Consider the following 16,970-nt stretch of genomic DNA (forward strand, 5'->3'; position numbering starts at 1 on the left):
TTTTAGATATAAATTAAGGAAAAAAATATTACAAAAATAAAAATAAAAAACACAAAAAATAAAAAAGTTTAACAACTTTTTATTTTTGTGTTTTTTTATTTTTTATTTTTATTAACTTAAGTATGTTGTTAAATTAACTTAATTATGTCATGTATTGGAAAATTTGACTCGTTCCACATCATTACGAAATATCGTATTCATGATCCATGGAAGAACCCTGGAGATACTAAAAGGTATCAGATAGATTATATAATGGTAAGACAGACATTTAGGAACCAGGTTTTAAATTGTAAGACATTTCCAGGGGCAGATGGGGACTCTGACACAATCTATTGGTAGATTAAAACTGTAGATTAAAACTGAAGAAACTGCAAAAAGGATGGAACTTAAGTAGATATGACCTGGATAAACTGAAAGAACCAGAGGTTGTACAGAGTTTCAGGGAGAGCATAAGAGAAGAATTGACAGGAATGGGGGAAACAAATACAGTAGAAGAAGAATGGGTAGCTTTGAGGGATGAGGTAGTGAAGGCAGCATATAATCAAGTAGGCAAAAAGACGAGGGCTAATAGAAATCCTTGGGTAACAGAAGAAATATTGAATTTAATTGATGAAAGGAGGAAATATAAAAATGCAGTAAATGAAGCAGGCGAAAAGGAATACAAACGTCTCAAAAATGAGGTCGACAGGAAGTGCAAAATGGCTAAGCAGGGATGGCTAGAGGACAAATGTAAGGATGTAGAGGCTTATCTCACAAGGGGTAAGATAGATACTGCCTACAGGAAAATTAAAGAGACCTTTGGAGAAAAGGGAACCACTTGTATGAACATCAAGAGCTGAGATGGAAACTCAGTTCTAAGCAAAGAAGGGAAAGCAGAAAGGTGGAAGGAGTATATAGAGGGTCTTTACAAGGGCGATGTACTTGAAGACAATATTATGGAAATGGAAGAGGATGTGGATGAAGATGAAATGGGAGATACGATACTGCGTGAAGAGTTTGACAGAGCACTGAAAGACCTGAGCCGAAACAAGGCCCCCGGTGTAGACAAAGTTCCATTGGAACTACTGACGGCCTTGGGACAGCCAGTCTTGACAAAACTCTACCATCTGGTGAACGAGATGTATGAAACAGGCGAAATACCCGCAGACTTCAAGAAGAATATAATAATTCCAATCCCAAAGAAAGCAGGTGTTGACAGATGTGAAAATTACGGAACAATCAGTTTAATAAGCCACAGCTGCAAAATACTAACACGAATTCTTTACAGACGAATGGAAAAACTAGTAGAAGCCGACCTCGGGGAAGATCAGTTTGGATTCCGTAGAAATGTTGGAACACGTGAGGCAATACTGACCTTACGACTTATCTTAGAAGAAAGATTAAGGAAAGGCAAACCTACGTTTCTAGCATTCGTAGACTTAGAGAAAGCTTTTGACAATGTTGACTGGAATACTCTCTTCCAAATTCTAAAGGCGGCTGGGGTAAAATACAGGGAGCGAAAGGCTATTTACAATTTGTACAGAAACCAGATGGCAGTTATAAGAGTCGAGGGGCATGAAAGGGAAGCAGTTGTTGGGAAGGGAGTAAGACAGGGTTGTAGCCTCTCCCCGATGTTATTCAATCTCTATATAGAGCAAGCAGTAAAGGAAACAAAAACAAATTCGGGGTAGGCATTAAAATCCATGGAGAAGAAATAAAAACTTTGAGGTTCGCCGATGACATCGTAATCCTGTCAGAGACAGCAAAGGACTTGGAAGAGCAGTTGAATAGAATGGATAGTGTCTTGAAAGGAGGATATAAGATGAACATCAACAAAAGCAAAACGAGGATAATGGAATGTAGTCGAATTAAGTCGGGTGCTGCTGAGGGAATTAGATTAGGAAATGAGACACTTAAAGTAGTGAAGGAGTTTTGCTATTTGGGGAGCAAAATAACTGATGATGGTCGAAGTAGAGAGGATATAAAATGTAGACTGGCAATGGCAAGGAAAGCGTTTCTGAAGAAGAGAAATTTGTTAACATCGAGTATAGATTTAAGTGTCAGGAAGTCATTTCTGAAAGTATTTGTATGGAGTGTAGCCATGTATGGAAGTGAAACATGGACGATAAATAGTTTGGACAAGAAGAGAATAGAAGCTTTCGAAATGTGGTGCTACAGAAAAATGCTGAAGATTAGATGGGTAGATCACATAACTAATGAGGAAGTATTGAATAGGATGGGGGAGAAGAGAAGTTTGTGGCACAACTTGACCAGAAGAAGGGACCGGTTGGTAGGACATGTTCTGAGGCATCAAGGGATCACCAATTTAGTATTGGAGGGCAGTGTGGAGGGTAAGAATCGTAGAGGGAGACCAAGAGATGAATACACTAAGCAGATTCAGAAGGATGTAGGTTGCACTAGGTACTGCGAGATGAAGAAGCTTGCACAGGATAGAGTAGCATGGAGAGCTGCATCAAACCAGTCTCAGGACTGAAGACCACGACAACAACGATCCATGGAACTAGTATTAATCTAATCTAATCTAATCTGTCAGCCTCCTTATAAAGAGGTTATCTTCTTCACCTGTCTGCAGAAATTCCATATGCTGGGGATGCTTTAAGTGTCACTAGGGACGTTAGAACAGCTTTACAGAATTACGCTTGCGCTGGCGACTGACCTGCAGGTCCTGCAGAACGGGGATGCCGTGCTCGCGGAGGTGCGCGGCCGGCCCCACGCCGGACAGCATCAGCAGCTGCGGAGAGCCGATGCTGCCGGCCGACAGGACCACCTCGCGCCGCGCCAGCACAGACCTCAGGCGCCGGCCCTCGCCATCGCGCACGTACTGGATGCCCGTGGCGCGCTTCTTGCGCGGGTCGATCAGCACGCGCGTCACCTGCACACCAGGCCGTACACTCCACACGTGGTTCAGTCTCTGGCCCTCAGCTCAAAGGCGACTAGCTGGCGGCCCGAACTGGTAACTGATCGCCCGCGAACCGTTGCCATATCTCATCAAAAGTATCCACCTATTAGTGGACATATGGGCTATGTCCACCCTTCGCTTTTGTGACGGCTTAAACTCTGCCAGGAACCCTTTCAATGGGTGTCTAATGTCTGTGGAGGAATATAAATGTGAATGTCGTGTGACTAGGGCCTCCCGTCGGGTAGATAATTCGCCGGGTGCAAGTCTTTCGATTTGACGCCACTTTGGCGACCCAGCCGGAAATCGAACCCGGGCCTCTAGGAATGACATTCTGTCGCGCTGACCACTCAGCTACCGGGGGCGGACTGTGGAGGAATAGCATCTCATTGTACAAAATTGTTGTGTGTGTGAATTCCTAAGGGACCAAACTGCTGAGGTCATCGGTCCCTAGACTTACGCACTACTTAAACTAACTTAACGCTAAGGACAACACTCACACCCATGCCCGAGCGAGGACTCGAACCTCCGGCGGTAGAGCCCATTGTTCCCTAATAGCCAAAACCAGAGAAGGTTGGATGCTGCGATGTCGAGTGAAGTCGACGTTCTACCTCATCCCAAAGTGTTCTCCTGGTGTCAGATAGGTATTCCGCACAGGCGACTCTATTTCAAGAATGTTGTTGCCGGTGTGGTGTCTATTCTTTTGGACATGACCGAAAGAACACATGCCACATATATAGAGGGTTCCAGAAAAATATAGACACTCTCTGGAAGACAATGATATATTGTTGCAGTTTTGTGCGATAGCGTAGTCTGTTGTTTTCTTAATAGAATCATGGAGCGCCTTTTCCAGCAGTTGGCAGTGCAGCAATGAATGAAGTAAGGTTGTCATTTGAGCAACGCGACTGGTACTGGAAGGGGTAAAGGGTGATGGAGGTAAAGAGTAGTGTACGGAAATCAACCACCAACACGTACATCAGTTAATGGTACTTGGGATAAACTTGAAGACGAAGATGCACTTCAGGAGGTGCATAAGGAAAGGTCTGGCCGACCAAAAATATTTAGTCCAGTTTCCAGCGCAGCTTTGTTGCAATATTTTACTAAGTCACCTCAATCTATGAAGCAGGGTGCCCGTGAAAGCGGAGTAAGCCGATCGAAATGATTCTGAAGGCTGCAAAGTGGAAAGTGTACACTCCGAGATCGGAGCAAGCTATGAACGAAAACAATCAGGATCGAAGGATGAAGTACTGTGGGTGGTTTGAAGGCATCCTTCAAGAGCATGAGCAGGTTGCAGGGATGGTTACCCGGTCTGACGAGGCGCAGTTCAAACTGAACGGTACTGTAAACTGCCACGTGGACAGACACGTTAATCTACCAGGTGTTAACGTTTTACGTGGTCTGTCATCGCGCGGTTTGATTGGTCCATTCTTCTATCAAAGTACAGTAACTGCTGAGGTGTATCTTCATACGCTGCAACTATCGATTTTACCTGCCATCCGAGAAGTGTTTGGAAACGGAAGATTTTACCTACAACAAGATGGCGCTCCGCCTCACTGCCACAGAGATGTCAGAGCCTACTTGGATGAAAATGTAGCTGGGCGATGGACAGCTCGAAGAGGAGCTGCTGAGTACCCACCACGGTCTCCGGACGTTAAACCTCTTGACTTCTATGGGGGACTTCGAAATTTATCAACAGAAGCCAGCTGAACGAGCTATGAGAAATCGTCGAGGCGCCCTGTGCCGTTATCACACTAGGAACACTGACACCGGTAGTTCGGTCAACAGCTCAGCGGTATCGACGTTGTACGGCTGCTAATGGGAGTCACATTGAAGAGAAGTGTAACGATATTTCTGTTTGTACCTTTAATATTTACCATCAAAGAGTGTCTACATTGTTCTGCAGCCCTCTGTATATCTACTCCCAGGATAGACAATGATCCCTTCAGTGCAGATGCACACCAAGTTGAACTCTTACGGGAATTGGCGAAATGGCGCGTGTAGTGGGGATAATGGGCGAGAAGCACTACTACATCAGTAGTGTGTGTGTAGGTTGAGAGTTTGGGTCTGGCAGGCGAAGTGCTAGGGTACTCCGGCATAGTGAGCACTGTATCCGGATGGCATAGTGGTCAGCGCAGTTGCCTATTACGCAGGAGGCCGAGGTTCGAATCCCGGTTCAGCACAAATTTCTAACTTTCTCCATTGATTTAAATTTATGACCACTGGCAGTGAATGTCTTTAATTCTTTTGTGTCTTGAATGTTATTGTCCACAAACCATTAGCTCGTAGATACTGCTTTATGCTGGGTGCATTATCATGATGACGCAAACAGTCATCATATCTGAATTGTATCTCAGCTGTCCGCTGCGAACAACGCTGCAAAATGTGTTTAAGTTCTTCCGCCTTTAGCGCCATCAGTTGGTACAAATGGCTCTAAGCAGTATGGGACTTAACATCTGAGGTCATGGGTCCCCTAGACTTAGAACTACTTAAACCTAATTAACCAAATGACATCACACACATATATGCCCGAGGCAGGATTGGAATCAGCGACCGTAGCAGCAGCTTGGTTCCGGATTGTGGTGCCTAGAACCGCTCGGCCAAAGCAGCTGGCTATTTGGCGCTATCCTAAGCGCAATAAGGCGCCCCCCCCCCCCACCCTCCCCCCACCGCTCCTCACCACGAAAAACATACCCATGCTGTGACACCACCTCCTCCTCACTTCGCTGTTGGCACTACTGGTGGCGGGAAAAGTTCTACAGACACATTTCTATCGGATTACCACAGGGTTCAGTGTGATTCATCACTCCAAATCAGTTACTTCAAGTGGCGTCGCTAGTTACGCCACCTCAAACGTCGCTTATCATTCACTACAGGAATGCCAGGCTTAGGAGCTGCTCGACCACTATACCGCATTCTTTTTGACTCCCTACGTACAGCCATTGTGCTAGTTGGGCTGTTGGTAGCACTTTGGAACTCACGAGTGAAATCTTCCGCTGATTTCATGCAATTTTTTCCGCTAAACTCGACGGTCCCTGTCCGTCAGTACGCAAGATCGGCCTGGTTTTGGTTCAGCTGTGTTGTTCCTTTGCGTTTCCACTCCACAATCACATTACCAACAACCAACATGGGCAGTTTAGGAAGGTTTCAAATGGCACTGCGAAATTTAGACTGACTGTAACGTGATTTAGTAATAGAAGTTCGTGAGTTCAGTATAAACACTATGTGTGAGTTTGGGATATGCAGTTGCGGCCGAACTTTAAACAGTAATTCTTGAACAGTACACCACGGATTTCTAGCAGTAGTTACGGTACCGACTTGGCAATAGTTTCGTGACTGGTCTGTTTCTGAGAATACAGCCTAGTAACATGACCACACAGCCGAGGAACAAGCAGTGCTCAACACTGTCTTCACGCGCCTTCCGTATAAGATATAGTAACAAACGGATGTGGATTTGTTAAAGAAGACATGAAGCTCAACAGCTTCACTGATTTGTCCACAGTTTCGAACGAAATATTAATTGTGCTGATACGGAGGACGAAGAACCACCTTCACTCTCTCTAAGGATAGCATTCGTTGCTGAAGATTCTGACTGCACCAGTACAATTCTAAGGAAGAATTGTATACAGACCACATTTTTCAGTCAGAACAAAATACAGGGTGCGGCAGAACTGACTAAGCAATTTCTATCGATTGCCGCTGCGGCTGTGGTGGGGCTAGGAAGTTGCACGTGGTCTGCCTTTGTTCAGTCGTTGACCCCATTTCAGTAGCCAACATGGTCTAGACTGGTGCCCATTGTGGTTTTGCCGTTCGCGCTTATTATGAAAACAACAGATCAGTGATTGCTACACAACGAGCTTTTCGGCGACAGTTCAACATTCCACGTAACAATGCCGTTCCTAATGCAAACACAATTCGGTCCTAGTTTCGGCAGTTGGAGGAAACCGGTAGCACATTAAGAACAGATACACATGGCCGACTCAGATCCATCATAATGCCAAAAAATGTGCAGCGGGTGAGAAGAGCATTTTAAGAATCGACGCAACGTTCTGTTCGAAAACATAGTGTTGCGTTGGGGATTTCAGACAGCAATTTTAGAAGGATTCCGCAGTGCGATTTCAAGTTCCATCCTTTCAAAATAATGATTGCTCAAGAATTATGCCCAGCAGACTATGCCAAACGTCAAAATCTGTGTGAGCAAATGCATGCTCAGATCCCTCCTTTCTTCAGTACTGACGAGACACATTTTCATCTTAGTGGGTGCGTGAATAAGCAAAACTTTCGCTACTGGGCTGAAAATGACCCCCGAATTATTAATGAAAGGCCGCAACATTCTCCTAAAGTGACAGTGTAGTGTGCTATATCACAGTTTGTCGTGGTAGGCCCTTACTTTTTTGAGGAGGGAGTGACCGTGACTATGAATTCTACACGTTATATTTCAATGCTGCAAAATTTTCTGCAAACCCAGAATGGACGAGATTGTTGAAGAACATGGACTGGAGGACTTTTGGTTACAACAGGATGGAGCTTCTGTTCATGCAGTTCGAATTTCACTTGATGTTTTGAGAGAAATACTTCCGGTACGCCTCGTCTCATTGAGGGGTGATGTCGGGTGGCCTGCGATGTTACAAGATTTGAGCATCTGTGTCTACTTTCTTTGGGGATATGTGTAGGAAAAGGCTTTCAAAAGCCGCCCTTACACCCTACCAGAGTTAAAAGAGAGGATTATTGACTAAGTGAATGGCATACCCCGCAAGAGCTGCTCACAACTTCCGGAAACGTCTACAACAATGTATTGATGCTAACCGCTGCCATCTTGAGGACATTATTTTCAAAACAAATTGAATGTAAAATGGTATATTGTACTAATTTGCCAAGCGGGATAAGCCGAGCGGTATAAGGCGCTTCAGACATGGACTGTGCGGCTGGTCCTGGCGGAGGTTCGAGTCCTTCCTCGGGCATGGGTGTGTGTGTTTGTCCTTAGGATAATTTAGGTTAAGTAGTGTTAAGCTTAGGGACTGATGACCTTAGCAGTTAAGTCCCATAAGATTTCACACACAAATTTTTACTACTTTAGAAAATAAAAACATTTTTTCTCTACACATCCAGATTTACTTTTTAGTTCTCCTTAAAACTGCTTGGTCGGTTCTGCCGCACCCTGCACAAGACATTGTCGACGCAAAACGGACGCACCGAATTACTTCCACACTGCGGGAGTCTGTGAACGGAGGTGTGGCTACAGCAGAGTGTGTACAGGAGAAACAGTAAGTGCTTTGAACGCAGTGAGGAAAACGAGCCCTACACGTACTGAAAATAAAGTGTGAAGCCTGAGGTACCGGAACAACAGGAGAACTACGGGTATGACATTGATTTCGACAACGCACATGTGCTGGCCAAGGAAACCAATATTTTTAGAAGAAAACTCGGTGAAGTAACTGAGATTTTCAAGAATGAATGAAATTTCAATAGAGAGGGCTGCTACACAGGCTACCGGGCTTCGTGGCTTCCCGCCATGAATGAGTGAATACGCAGTCACGTTGCCCGAGGAACACAGGTAGTTCAATGATGTGGTCAGACGCAGCTGAAGTAATCGGTATTTGAGAAATAAATCGCTTCCAGCTGGATATTAACCTTTATTTGTTGGAACAATGCCAGTTTCATGATATCAAATCACATCCTCAGATGTATATAAGACGTACGTACTCCTGGAGATGTGATTTGATACCACAAAACCGTTCGTGTCCCTATAAATAAAGGAACATATACAGCTGGAAGCGGTTTATTTGTCGTATGTGGCGAGGAATACAAGAAACGTCGAGGAAACCAACTCTGCGGACAACAATATGTCTGATAAATATTCCTCTCTATTGCGCTGCCCGTTTCGCTTCTACCCAACGACCACGGCCCACCAATACTAGCCGGAAGAATTTTAACGAGTCGTGCAAGGAACGCTCGATAGTTTAATTGGGACTGGGTTGTTTGGGGGAAGACACCAGCGAGGTCATCGGTCTCATCGGAAGGATGGGGAAGGAAGTCGGCCGTGCCCTTTCAAAGGAACCAACCTGGCATTTGCCTGGAACGCTTTTAGGGAAATCACGGAAAACCTAAATCAGGATGGCCGGACGCGGGATTGAACAGTCGTCCTCCCGAATGCGAGTCCAGTGTGCTAACCACTGCGCCACCTCGCTCGGTGAAATAATTTTAACCGATAATTCTTCTTCATAAAAGCACTGAGTAACTCTCTTTCTATGTGAGGTCGGTGGTTCACCAGTTGTAGCTACAGGAATTTTGGCCAGTAATCCCATTCAGCGTAAGCCTCGTCTTCGACACATACCAAGTATGTCCCATTCTTGTGCGAGAAAGATGTCTGGCTGAATTTTCAGCGTTAAAAATAATTTAGATACGTAAGTTACGTTTGTTACACAGCATTGTATGACTTAAAATGTGCGAAACAGTAACTGGCCAGCGACTATACATTCTTCTGCAAACTTTTCAAAACAAGCGGTGTGTTTTACTTAATCTCGAAAATCAAAATAACAATAGGCAATAGCGAAAAGTAAACCAGTTCATTATCAAGCAGTGATATCAGCCTATTAGACGCAAAAACAACTCTTTTTGTCGAATAGTCCCCTCAAATTTGAACGAGAAAAATTGGGAAGACATCATAGCGGAGAACATGAAGTTGCAGAGGCAGATGTAGCACATATTTTTTCTCTTTTTTGTCACACGAGATGACCTGAAAATCCCCTTCCCGTGTACCGTATGATACAGTTGTGTGCAGCAACCAGAACAACGAGTTGAGCCGGGCGATACAACAGAGAATGGTATCGGTGTTTCGCTGCCGTTAAAAAATAACCAGTTCAGTCGCCTCTACTACATTTATATGGGCTCCACCGGTGCGGTTTACTTCCGCATCGGATCAAGAATCACATCGCATACCAAGTCGCATATTGTGTCGTCTCAGGGAGAACCACGCATTACACACACACAAAAAAAAAAAATAATGGCTCTGAGCACTATGGGACTCAACTGCTGTGGTCATCAGTCCCCTAGAACTTAGAACTACTTAAACCTACCTAACCTAAGGACATCACACACATCCATGCCCGAGACAGGATTCGAACCTGCGACCGTAGCAGTCGCACGGTTCTGGACTGCGCACCTAGAACCGCGAGACCACCGCGGCCGGCCGCATTACACAGTTGTGTCAAAAATCAAATGTGTGTGAAATCTTATGGGACTTAATTGCTAAGGTCATCAGTCCCTAAGCTTACACACTACTTAACCTAAATTATCCTAAGGACGAACACACACACCCATGCCCGAGGGAGGACTCGAACCTCCGCCGGGACCAGCCGCACAGCCTATGACTGCAGCGCCCCAGACCGCTCGGCTAATCCCGCGTGGCCATTACACAGTTACAAAGGCTGCCGTCAAGCACAGTAAATTCTATAGCTACTATTTTAGAATTAGCGTAGTATACGATGCCTTTCTCTGGCAGACTGTGCAGCTGGAATTTAATGAGCCTATCTTGAACACTTACCTATTGGCCAGATGTGTCAGTTAATTGTGCAGCTCTTCTTCTGAACTTATTCTGATATAGACAAGGGAAGAGAAAGGGTTACCTGTGAGTAGGTGAGTACGTGGAGGTTGGGCCGCAGGCGCGCCGGTCTCAGGAAGGCCTTGGATGTGCTGCAACGGGATCCTCTACGTGTGGTTCCCTGCGCCACCATGAAGCCTGCAACACCAGCAACGACATGTCATCAGCTACAGACATACCTTATGCCCGTATCCCAGGTCACTCTGCACCTGGGGCGATGGGCACCGTTTCCTGAGGGCAGACGACCTTAGCATTTCCTAAATCAGAATAACAGAGTCACTGACAAGAGAAATAGCGATGATGGCGGTTCGCTGTTCTCCGTTTTCCAATACGGCCTCGGCAGCAACTGCTATGTAGTTCAGAAATATACTACTCTGTACGTTTGCCTTTAGGCACTGAATTCGCCTTGCAGCATATTAATGCCCTCATAGCTTTGTTGTATGCTTTCGCTATTAGCTGCAAACATTCTTATCTATAGTATTTAAAAGATCAGAAAAAAGAAAGAAATAATTTGATTCAAACGAATTGCGGTAATTATGTTAGCGGCTGTAACTGTCGTCCGCAGAGCGATGTGACAATAGCGGAAAAAACTAACGGATACCGGATCGACGGATAGGGAGATCTCACGCTGGCTGCATTTGAAAAGCCGTACAGACTAAGGTCGCCGAAAATAGATTGGTAAGGAATAGACTGGCAAGCTGTCGTGGTTATTTTGAGGATGTACCTTGTAGTTGATTAGTTAGGCAGTAAATAAGGTATCGAAGGTATCTTGGTCGTGTAATAATCCTTATTTTCTTTATGATATTGTTTGTTAATACTGAGAAATTATTGTATTCATTTTCTTGTACTTTGTAGCAACAAGCATGGCAAGGAGTTTATTTAGCAAGGAATTAAGTAGGACGTAGGTGTGTTAACGCAGCGAAAGGATTTACATAATCCATAATGTGTACGTAGATGGATCACAAGCATCCGGTCTTTTCAAAAGAAGGAGAGAGACTGTGGCTACCTTTCCTCGTGTGACGTTATCACCAAGGACGATCATGATGTACCCCATAGTTCTGGCATTACTAAACCTCGTCAATGGGAAAGGGGTAGGCGCATTGCAGAATCAACAACTGGAAGTAGAGATACTATTATCTAGCCAGGAGGACATCATTTTAAAATGGTTCAAATGGCTCTGAGCACTATGGGATTTAACTTCTGAGGTAATCAGTCCAGTAGAACTTAGAACTACTTAAACCTAACTTACCTAAGGACATCACACACATCCATGTCCGAGGCAGGATTCGAACCTGCGACTGTAGCGGTCGCGCGGTTCCAGACTGTAGCGCCTAGAACCGCTCGTCCACATTGACCGGCGGACATCATTTTAACCAGCTGCCATTGGACGCTGGAATTTACATACATTGCGTGATCAAAAGTATCCGGACACCCCCAAAAACATACGTTTTTTATATTAGGCGCATTGTGCTGCCACCGACTGCTAATACTCCCTCCACATCAGCGACCTCAGTAGTCATTAGACGTCGTGAGAGAGCAGAATGGTGCTCTCCGTGGAACTCACGGACTTCGAACATGGTCAGATGAGTGGATGTCACATACGTCTGTACCCGAGATTTTCACACTCCTCTACATCCCTAGAGCCACTGTTTCCTATGTCATTGTGAAGTGGAAACATGAAGGACATGTACGGCACAAAAGCGTGCAGGCCGACCTCGTTTGTTGACTGACAGAGACCGCCTACAGTTGAGGGTCGTAATGAGACATCTATCCAGACCATCACACAGGAATTCCAAACTGCATTAGGATCCTCTGCAAGTACTATGACAGTAAGGCGGGAGGTGAGAAAACTTGGATTTCATGGTCGAGCGGCTGCTCATAAGCCACACATCACGCCGGTAAATGCCAAACATCGCCTCGCTAGGTGTAAGGAGACTAAAAATCGGACGACTGAACAGTGGAAATACGTTGTGTGGAGGAGAGACGAGTCACGGTACACAATGTGGCGATCCGATGGCAGGGTGTGGGTATGGCGAATGCCCGGTGAACGTAATCTGTCAGCGTGTGTGGTGCCAACAGTAAAATTCGGAGGCGGTGGTGTTATGATGTGGTCGTCTTTTTCATGGAGGGTACTCGCACTTCTTTTTTGTTTTGTGTGGCACTATCACAGCACAGGCCTGAATTGATGTTTTAAGCACCTTCTTGCTTCCCACTATTGAAGAGCAATTCGGGGATTTTCAACACGCTTGAGCACCTGTTCATAATGCTCCGCCTTTGGCAGAGTGGTTACACGACAATAACATCCCTGTAATGGACTCGCCTGCACAGAGTCCTGACCTGAATCCTGTGGAACACTTTTGGGATGTATCGGAACGCCGACTTCGTGCCAGGCCTCACCGACCGACATCGATACCTCTCCTCAGTGCAGAACTCCGTGAAGAATGGGCTGCATTCCCCAGGGAACCTTCCAGCACCTGATTGAACGTATGCCTGCGAGAGTGGGAGCTGCCATCAATACAATGGGTGGGCCAACATCATACTGAATTACAGCATTACTGATGGAGGGCGCCACAAACTTGTAAGTCATTTTCAACCAGGTGTCCGGATACTTTTGATCGCATAGTATACAATGCTTGGGAAGTGAGGAACGAACCATTTAGGCTGGAAGTGACGTTTGCCGAGTCACTCCTTGAGGCCAAGAAAAAGGGAGTCTAGGAAACGTGAGAGGAGTACCAGGGATTACATCTCACCCATGAGCGAGCGTGGGAGCAGTTTCGCCAAATTGTGGATTTGGTCCCACATACACTGGTGCGTCGTAAGAAAGAATGGTTGGATGCAGGTGGCAAGTTGCCAAAGACCGTCTTCATGGCTGTGAGTACTGACAGTGTCCTCGAGTTAGATTATCCACTGGGACTGGTAACAGAAGTAGCAAATAAGACTAAAGTTGTAACTCAGTGGCACACCACAGGACTGACAAACTTCGAATGTTGCAAGAGCTAAGAGTATAATTGGTGGAATATGTGAAAATGACCATGGGCACGATGAATAAGGATCTGAATGTGATGGAGATCCAGCTGACGTGGTGTACTGGTTGCTAGCTGCGCGGACGATGACAGATACCACATAGCTGGTGACGCGGCGGGAGAGGGGGGGAGGGGGGCAATATTTATGTTCGCTTAACCCTGTCTTACTGTGACAGGATGTAATTATTGATCTACGTAGACCCCGGAAGCGGTGCAGCACCAGACCCAGCCACGACGTAATTGGGGTCCCCATTGCACTCGCACTATTCTGCGTCAATACTATTCCAGCCCCTGCAGTCGGCAGCGGATGTAGATGTGTGGCAACCAAACGCACTTTAGTGTCAGGACAGAGATTTCTGTCGTGTCAGCTTGGCTCCTTTACAACTTCTGGCAGAGGAATGCAACGACAGCCTTCTGCTTGCTCGGGCGCAGGTTACGGACGCCATTTCGGGAAGAAATGGCGTAACAGAATGACCACGTAATTTTTTTGCAACGTTTGTTGTGGTAACAAATAACTTTCTGTAAGAAAAACATTTAACAGATGCGGTCCTCGACATTTTGATTAGAATCTGTGACTGTAGTATGCACATGGATTTTGCTATCTTTCTCATAGCATTGACTTCCCATATCGTTAGATATAAGTCTTTTCCTTACTTAACAAATAAATGAGGTGTCATTCCTTTTCTTACAATAGTAGCAACAAACTGACCACATTTACTTTAACTGTTGAAAAAAAGGTATGTTAGAATCTGCGAGCTATGAAGAGGACCTCCAATGAGACATCGAGACATCTTTAGAATGACATGAGGTAAGCAAATCTTTCCTCCAGTAATCAACGAACCACCGAGTGCAGTGTTAGGATTTAATCTCGCAGTTCATCCAACACATTCCTTCGTTTGCAGCTTCTCATAGCGGACAACTTGTGCAGATGCAGAAACATGTCGCAGCAGAAATCTTACACAAACTGCCCCAACTAACCGCGTATTCGCTGTACAATTGTTCTGGCGGGTGCCTTAATTAGATCACTGCCGATATCCTCCTCTGAGCTGGTGTTCCAGCTGTTTCAGTTGTTGTGCTCCTCATTCCGAAGAATGTTTTGATGTGGTTCTCCATGCTACTCAATCCTGTGCAAAACCTCTTCATCTCCGAGAAACTACTGCAACCTAAATCCCTCTGCGTCTGCTTACTGTATTCATCTCATGGTCTCCCTCTACGATTTTTACCCTCCACGCTGCCCTCCAATACTAAATTGGTGATCCCTAGATGCCTCAGGACATGTACTACCAACCGATCCCTTCTTCTAGTCAAGTTGTGTCACAAACTCTTCTTCTCCCCAATTCTATTCAATACCTCCTCATTAGTTATGTGATCTACCCATCTAATCTTCAGCATTCTTCTGTAGCACCACATTTCGAAAGCTTCTATTCTCTTCTTGTCCAAACTATTTACATGTTTCACTTCTATACCTTGCTACACACTATACAAATACTTTCAGAAACGACTTCGTGACACTTAAATCTATACTCGAATGTTAATACATTTCTCTTCTTCAGAAACACTTTCCTTACCATTGCCAGTCTACATTTCATATCCTCTCTACTTCGACCATCATCAGTTACTTTGCTCCCCAAATAGAAAACTCATCTACTACTTTAGGTGTCTCGTTTCCTAACATAATTCCTTAAACATCACCTGACTTAATTCGACTAAATTCCATTGTCCTTGTTTTGCTTTTGTCAATGTTCATCTAACATCCATCTTTCAAAACACTCTCCATTCCGTTCAACTGCTCTTTCAAGTCCTTTGCAGGCCAGGGTGGCCGAGCGGTTCTAGACGCTTCAGTCTGGAACCGCGCGACCGCTACGATCGCAGGTTCGAATCCTGCCTCGGGCATGGATGTGTACGATGCCCCTAGGTTAGTTAGGTTTAAGTAGTTCTAAGTTCTAGGGGACTGATGACCTCAGATGTTGAGTCCCATAGTGTTCAGAGCCATTTGAACCTTTTTTTTCCAAGTCCTTTGCTGTTTCTGAGAGAATTACAATATTATCGGCAACCTCAAAGTGTTCTCCCTGCACTTTAATTCGTACTCAATTTTTTTATTGCTTGCTCGATGTACATATTGAATGGGACGGAGGATAGGCCACAATCCTGTCTCATTCCCTTCTCAACTACTGATTCCCTTACATGCCCCTCGAGTCTTATAACTGCCATTCTCTTTCTGTACAAGTTGTAAATTCCCTTTCGCTCCCTGTAATTTGCCCCTGCTACCTTCAGAATTTTAAAGAGAATGTTCCAACAACATTGTCAAAAACTTTTCCTAACTCTGTAAATGCTATAAACGTAAGTTTGCCTTTCCTTAGTCTATTTTCTAAGAGAAGTTGATGAGTCAGTATTTTCTCGTGTGGTCCTATATTTCTACGGAATCCAAACTGAACTTCCCGAGGTCGGCTTCTACCACTTTTTCCATTTTTCTGTAAATAATTCGTGTACAGTATCTTGCAACCGTGACTTAAACTGATAGTTCGAAATGTTCACACCTGTCAGCCCATGCTTTCCTTGAAATTGGAATTACTAAATTCTTCTTGAGGCCTGAGGGTATTTTGCCTGTTTCATATATCTTGCTCACCAGATGGTTTGCTCTCCCAATGCTATAAGTAGTTCCAAGGAATTTTGTCTATTCCCGGGACCTTGTCAGTAGTTTCAAAGGCATTTTGTTTACTCCCGGGGCCTTCGTCAACTTAGGTCTTTCAGTACTATGTCAAATTCAACTCACACTATCATACTTCCAATTTCATCTTCATCTACGCCCTCTTCCATTGCTATAATATTGTCCTCAAGTACATCTCCCTACAGGCCCTCTAGATACTCCTTAAACCTTTCAGTTTTCCATTCCTTGCTTAAGACTTGTTTTCCAACTGAGCTCTTCATAATCATACTTCTCTTTTCTCCAAAGGTCTCTTTAATTTTACTGTAGGCAGTATCTATCTTCCCCTAGCGATATATGCTTCTAAATCCTTATATTTATCCTCCAGTCATTCCTGCTAAGCCACTCTGCACATCCTGTTAATCTCAGTTTTTAGATGTATGTATTCTCTTTCACCTGCTTCATTTACTACATTTTTATATTTTCTCCTTTCATCAGTTAAATTCAATATCTCTTTGTGTTACCCAAGTATTCCTTCAGGTCTCGTATTTTTACCTATTTGATCCTCTGCTGCATTCACTACTACATCTCTATTAGCTACCTATTCTTCTTCTACTGTTTTAATTTCCCCTGTTCTTGGCAATTGTTCCCTCATGCTCCCTCTGAGACCCTCTACAATCTCTGGTTCTTTCAGTTTATCCAGCTTCCATCTCTTTAATTTCCTACGTTTTTGCAATTTCTTAAGTTTTAATCTACAATCCATAACAAACAAATTGTGGTCAGAGTCCACATCTGTCCCTGGAAACGTCT

The 16,970-nt window shown here is 44.6% G+C and overlaps 1 protein-coding gene across 3 annotated transcripts in view; it reads right to left on the reverse strand.

The window, feature by feature from the left end:
* LOC126284995 (glucose dehydrogenase [FAD, quinone]-like) overlaps nt 1–16,970 on the reverse strand; it is a 287,504-nt gene that overhangs the window by 22,581 nt on the left and 247,953 nt on the right. For all 3 annotated transcript variants that reach the window (XM_049984288.1, XM_049984289.1, XM_049984287.1), the window contains 2 exons: nt 10,519–10,631; nt 2,657–2,872 (listed from right to left, as the gene is read on the reverse strand). In XM_049984288.1, coding sequence (XP_049840245.1) covers nt 2,657–2,872; nt 10,519–10,631 — 329 coding nt within the window. The remainder of the gene's footprint in view (nt 1–2,656; nt 2,873–10,518; nt 10,632–16,970) is intronic.

This window comes from Schistocerca gregaria, chromosome 8 (genome assembly GCF_023897955.1).
Source record: "Schistocerca gregaria isolate iqSchGreg1 chromosome 8, iqSchGreg1.2, whole genome shotgun sequence".
In the NCBI taxonomy this organism is placed as follows: domain Eukaryota; kingdom Metazoa; phylum Arthropoda; class Insecta; order Orthoptera; family Acrididae; genus Schistocerca; species Schistocerca gregaria.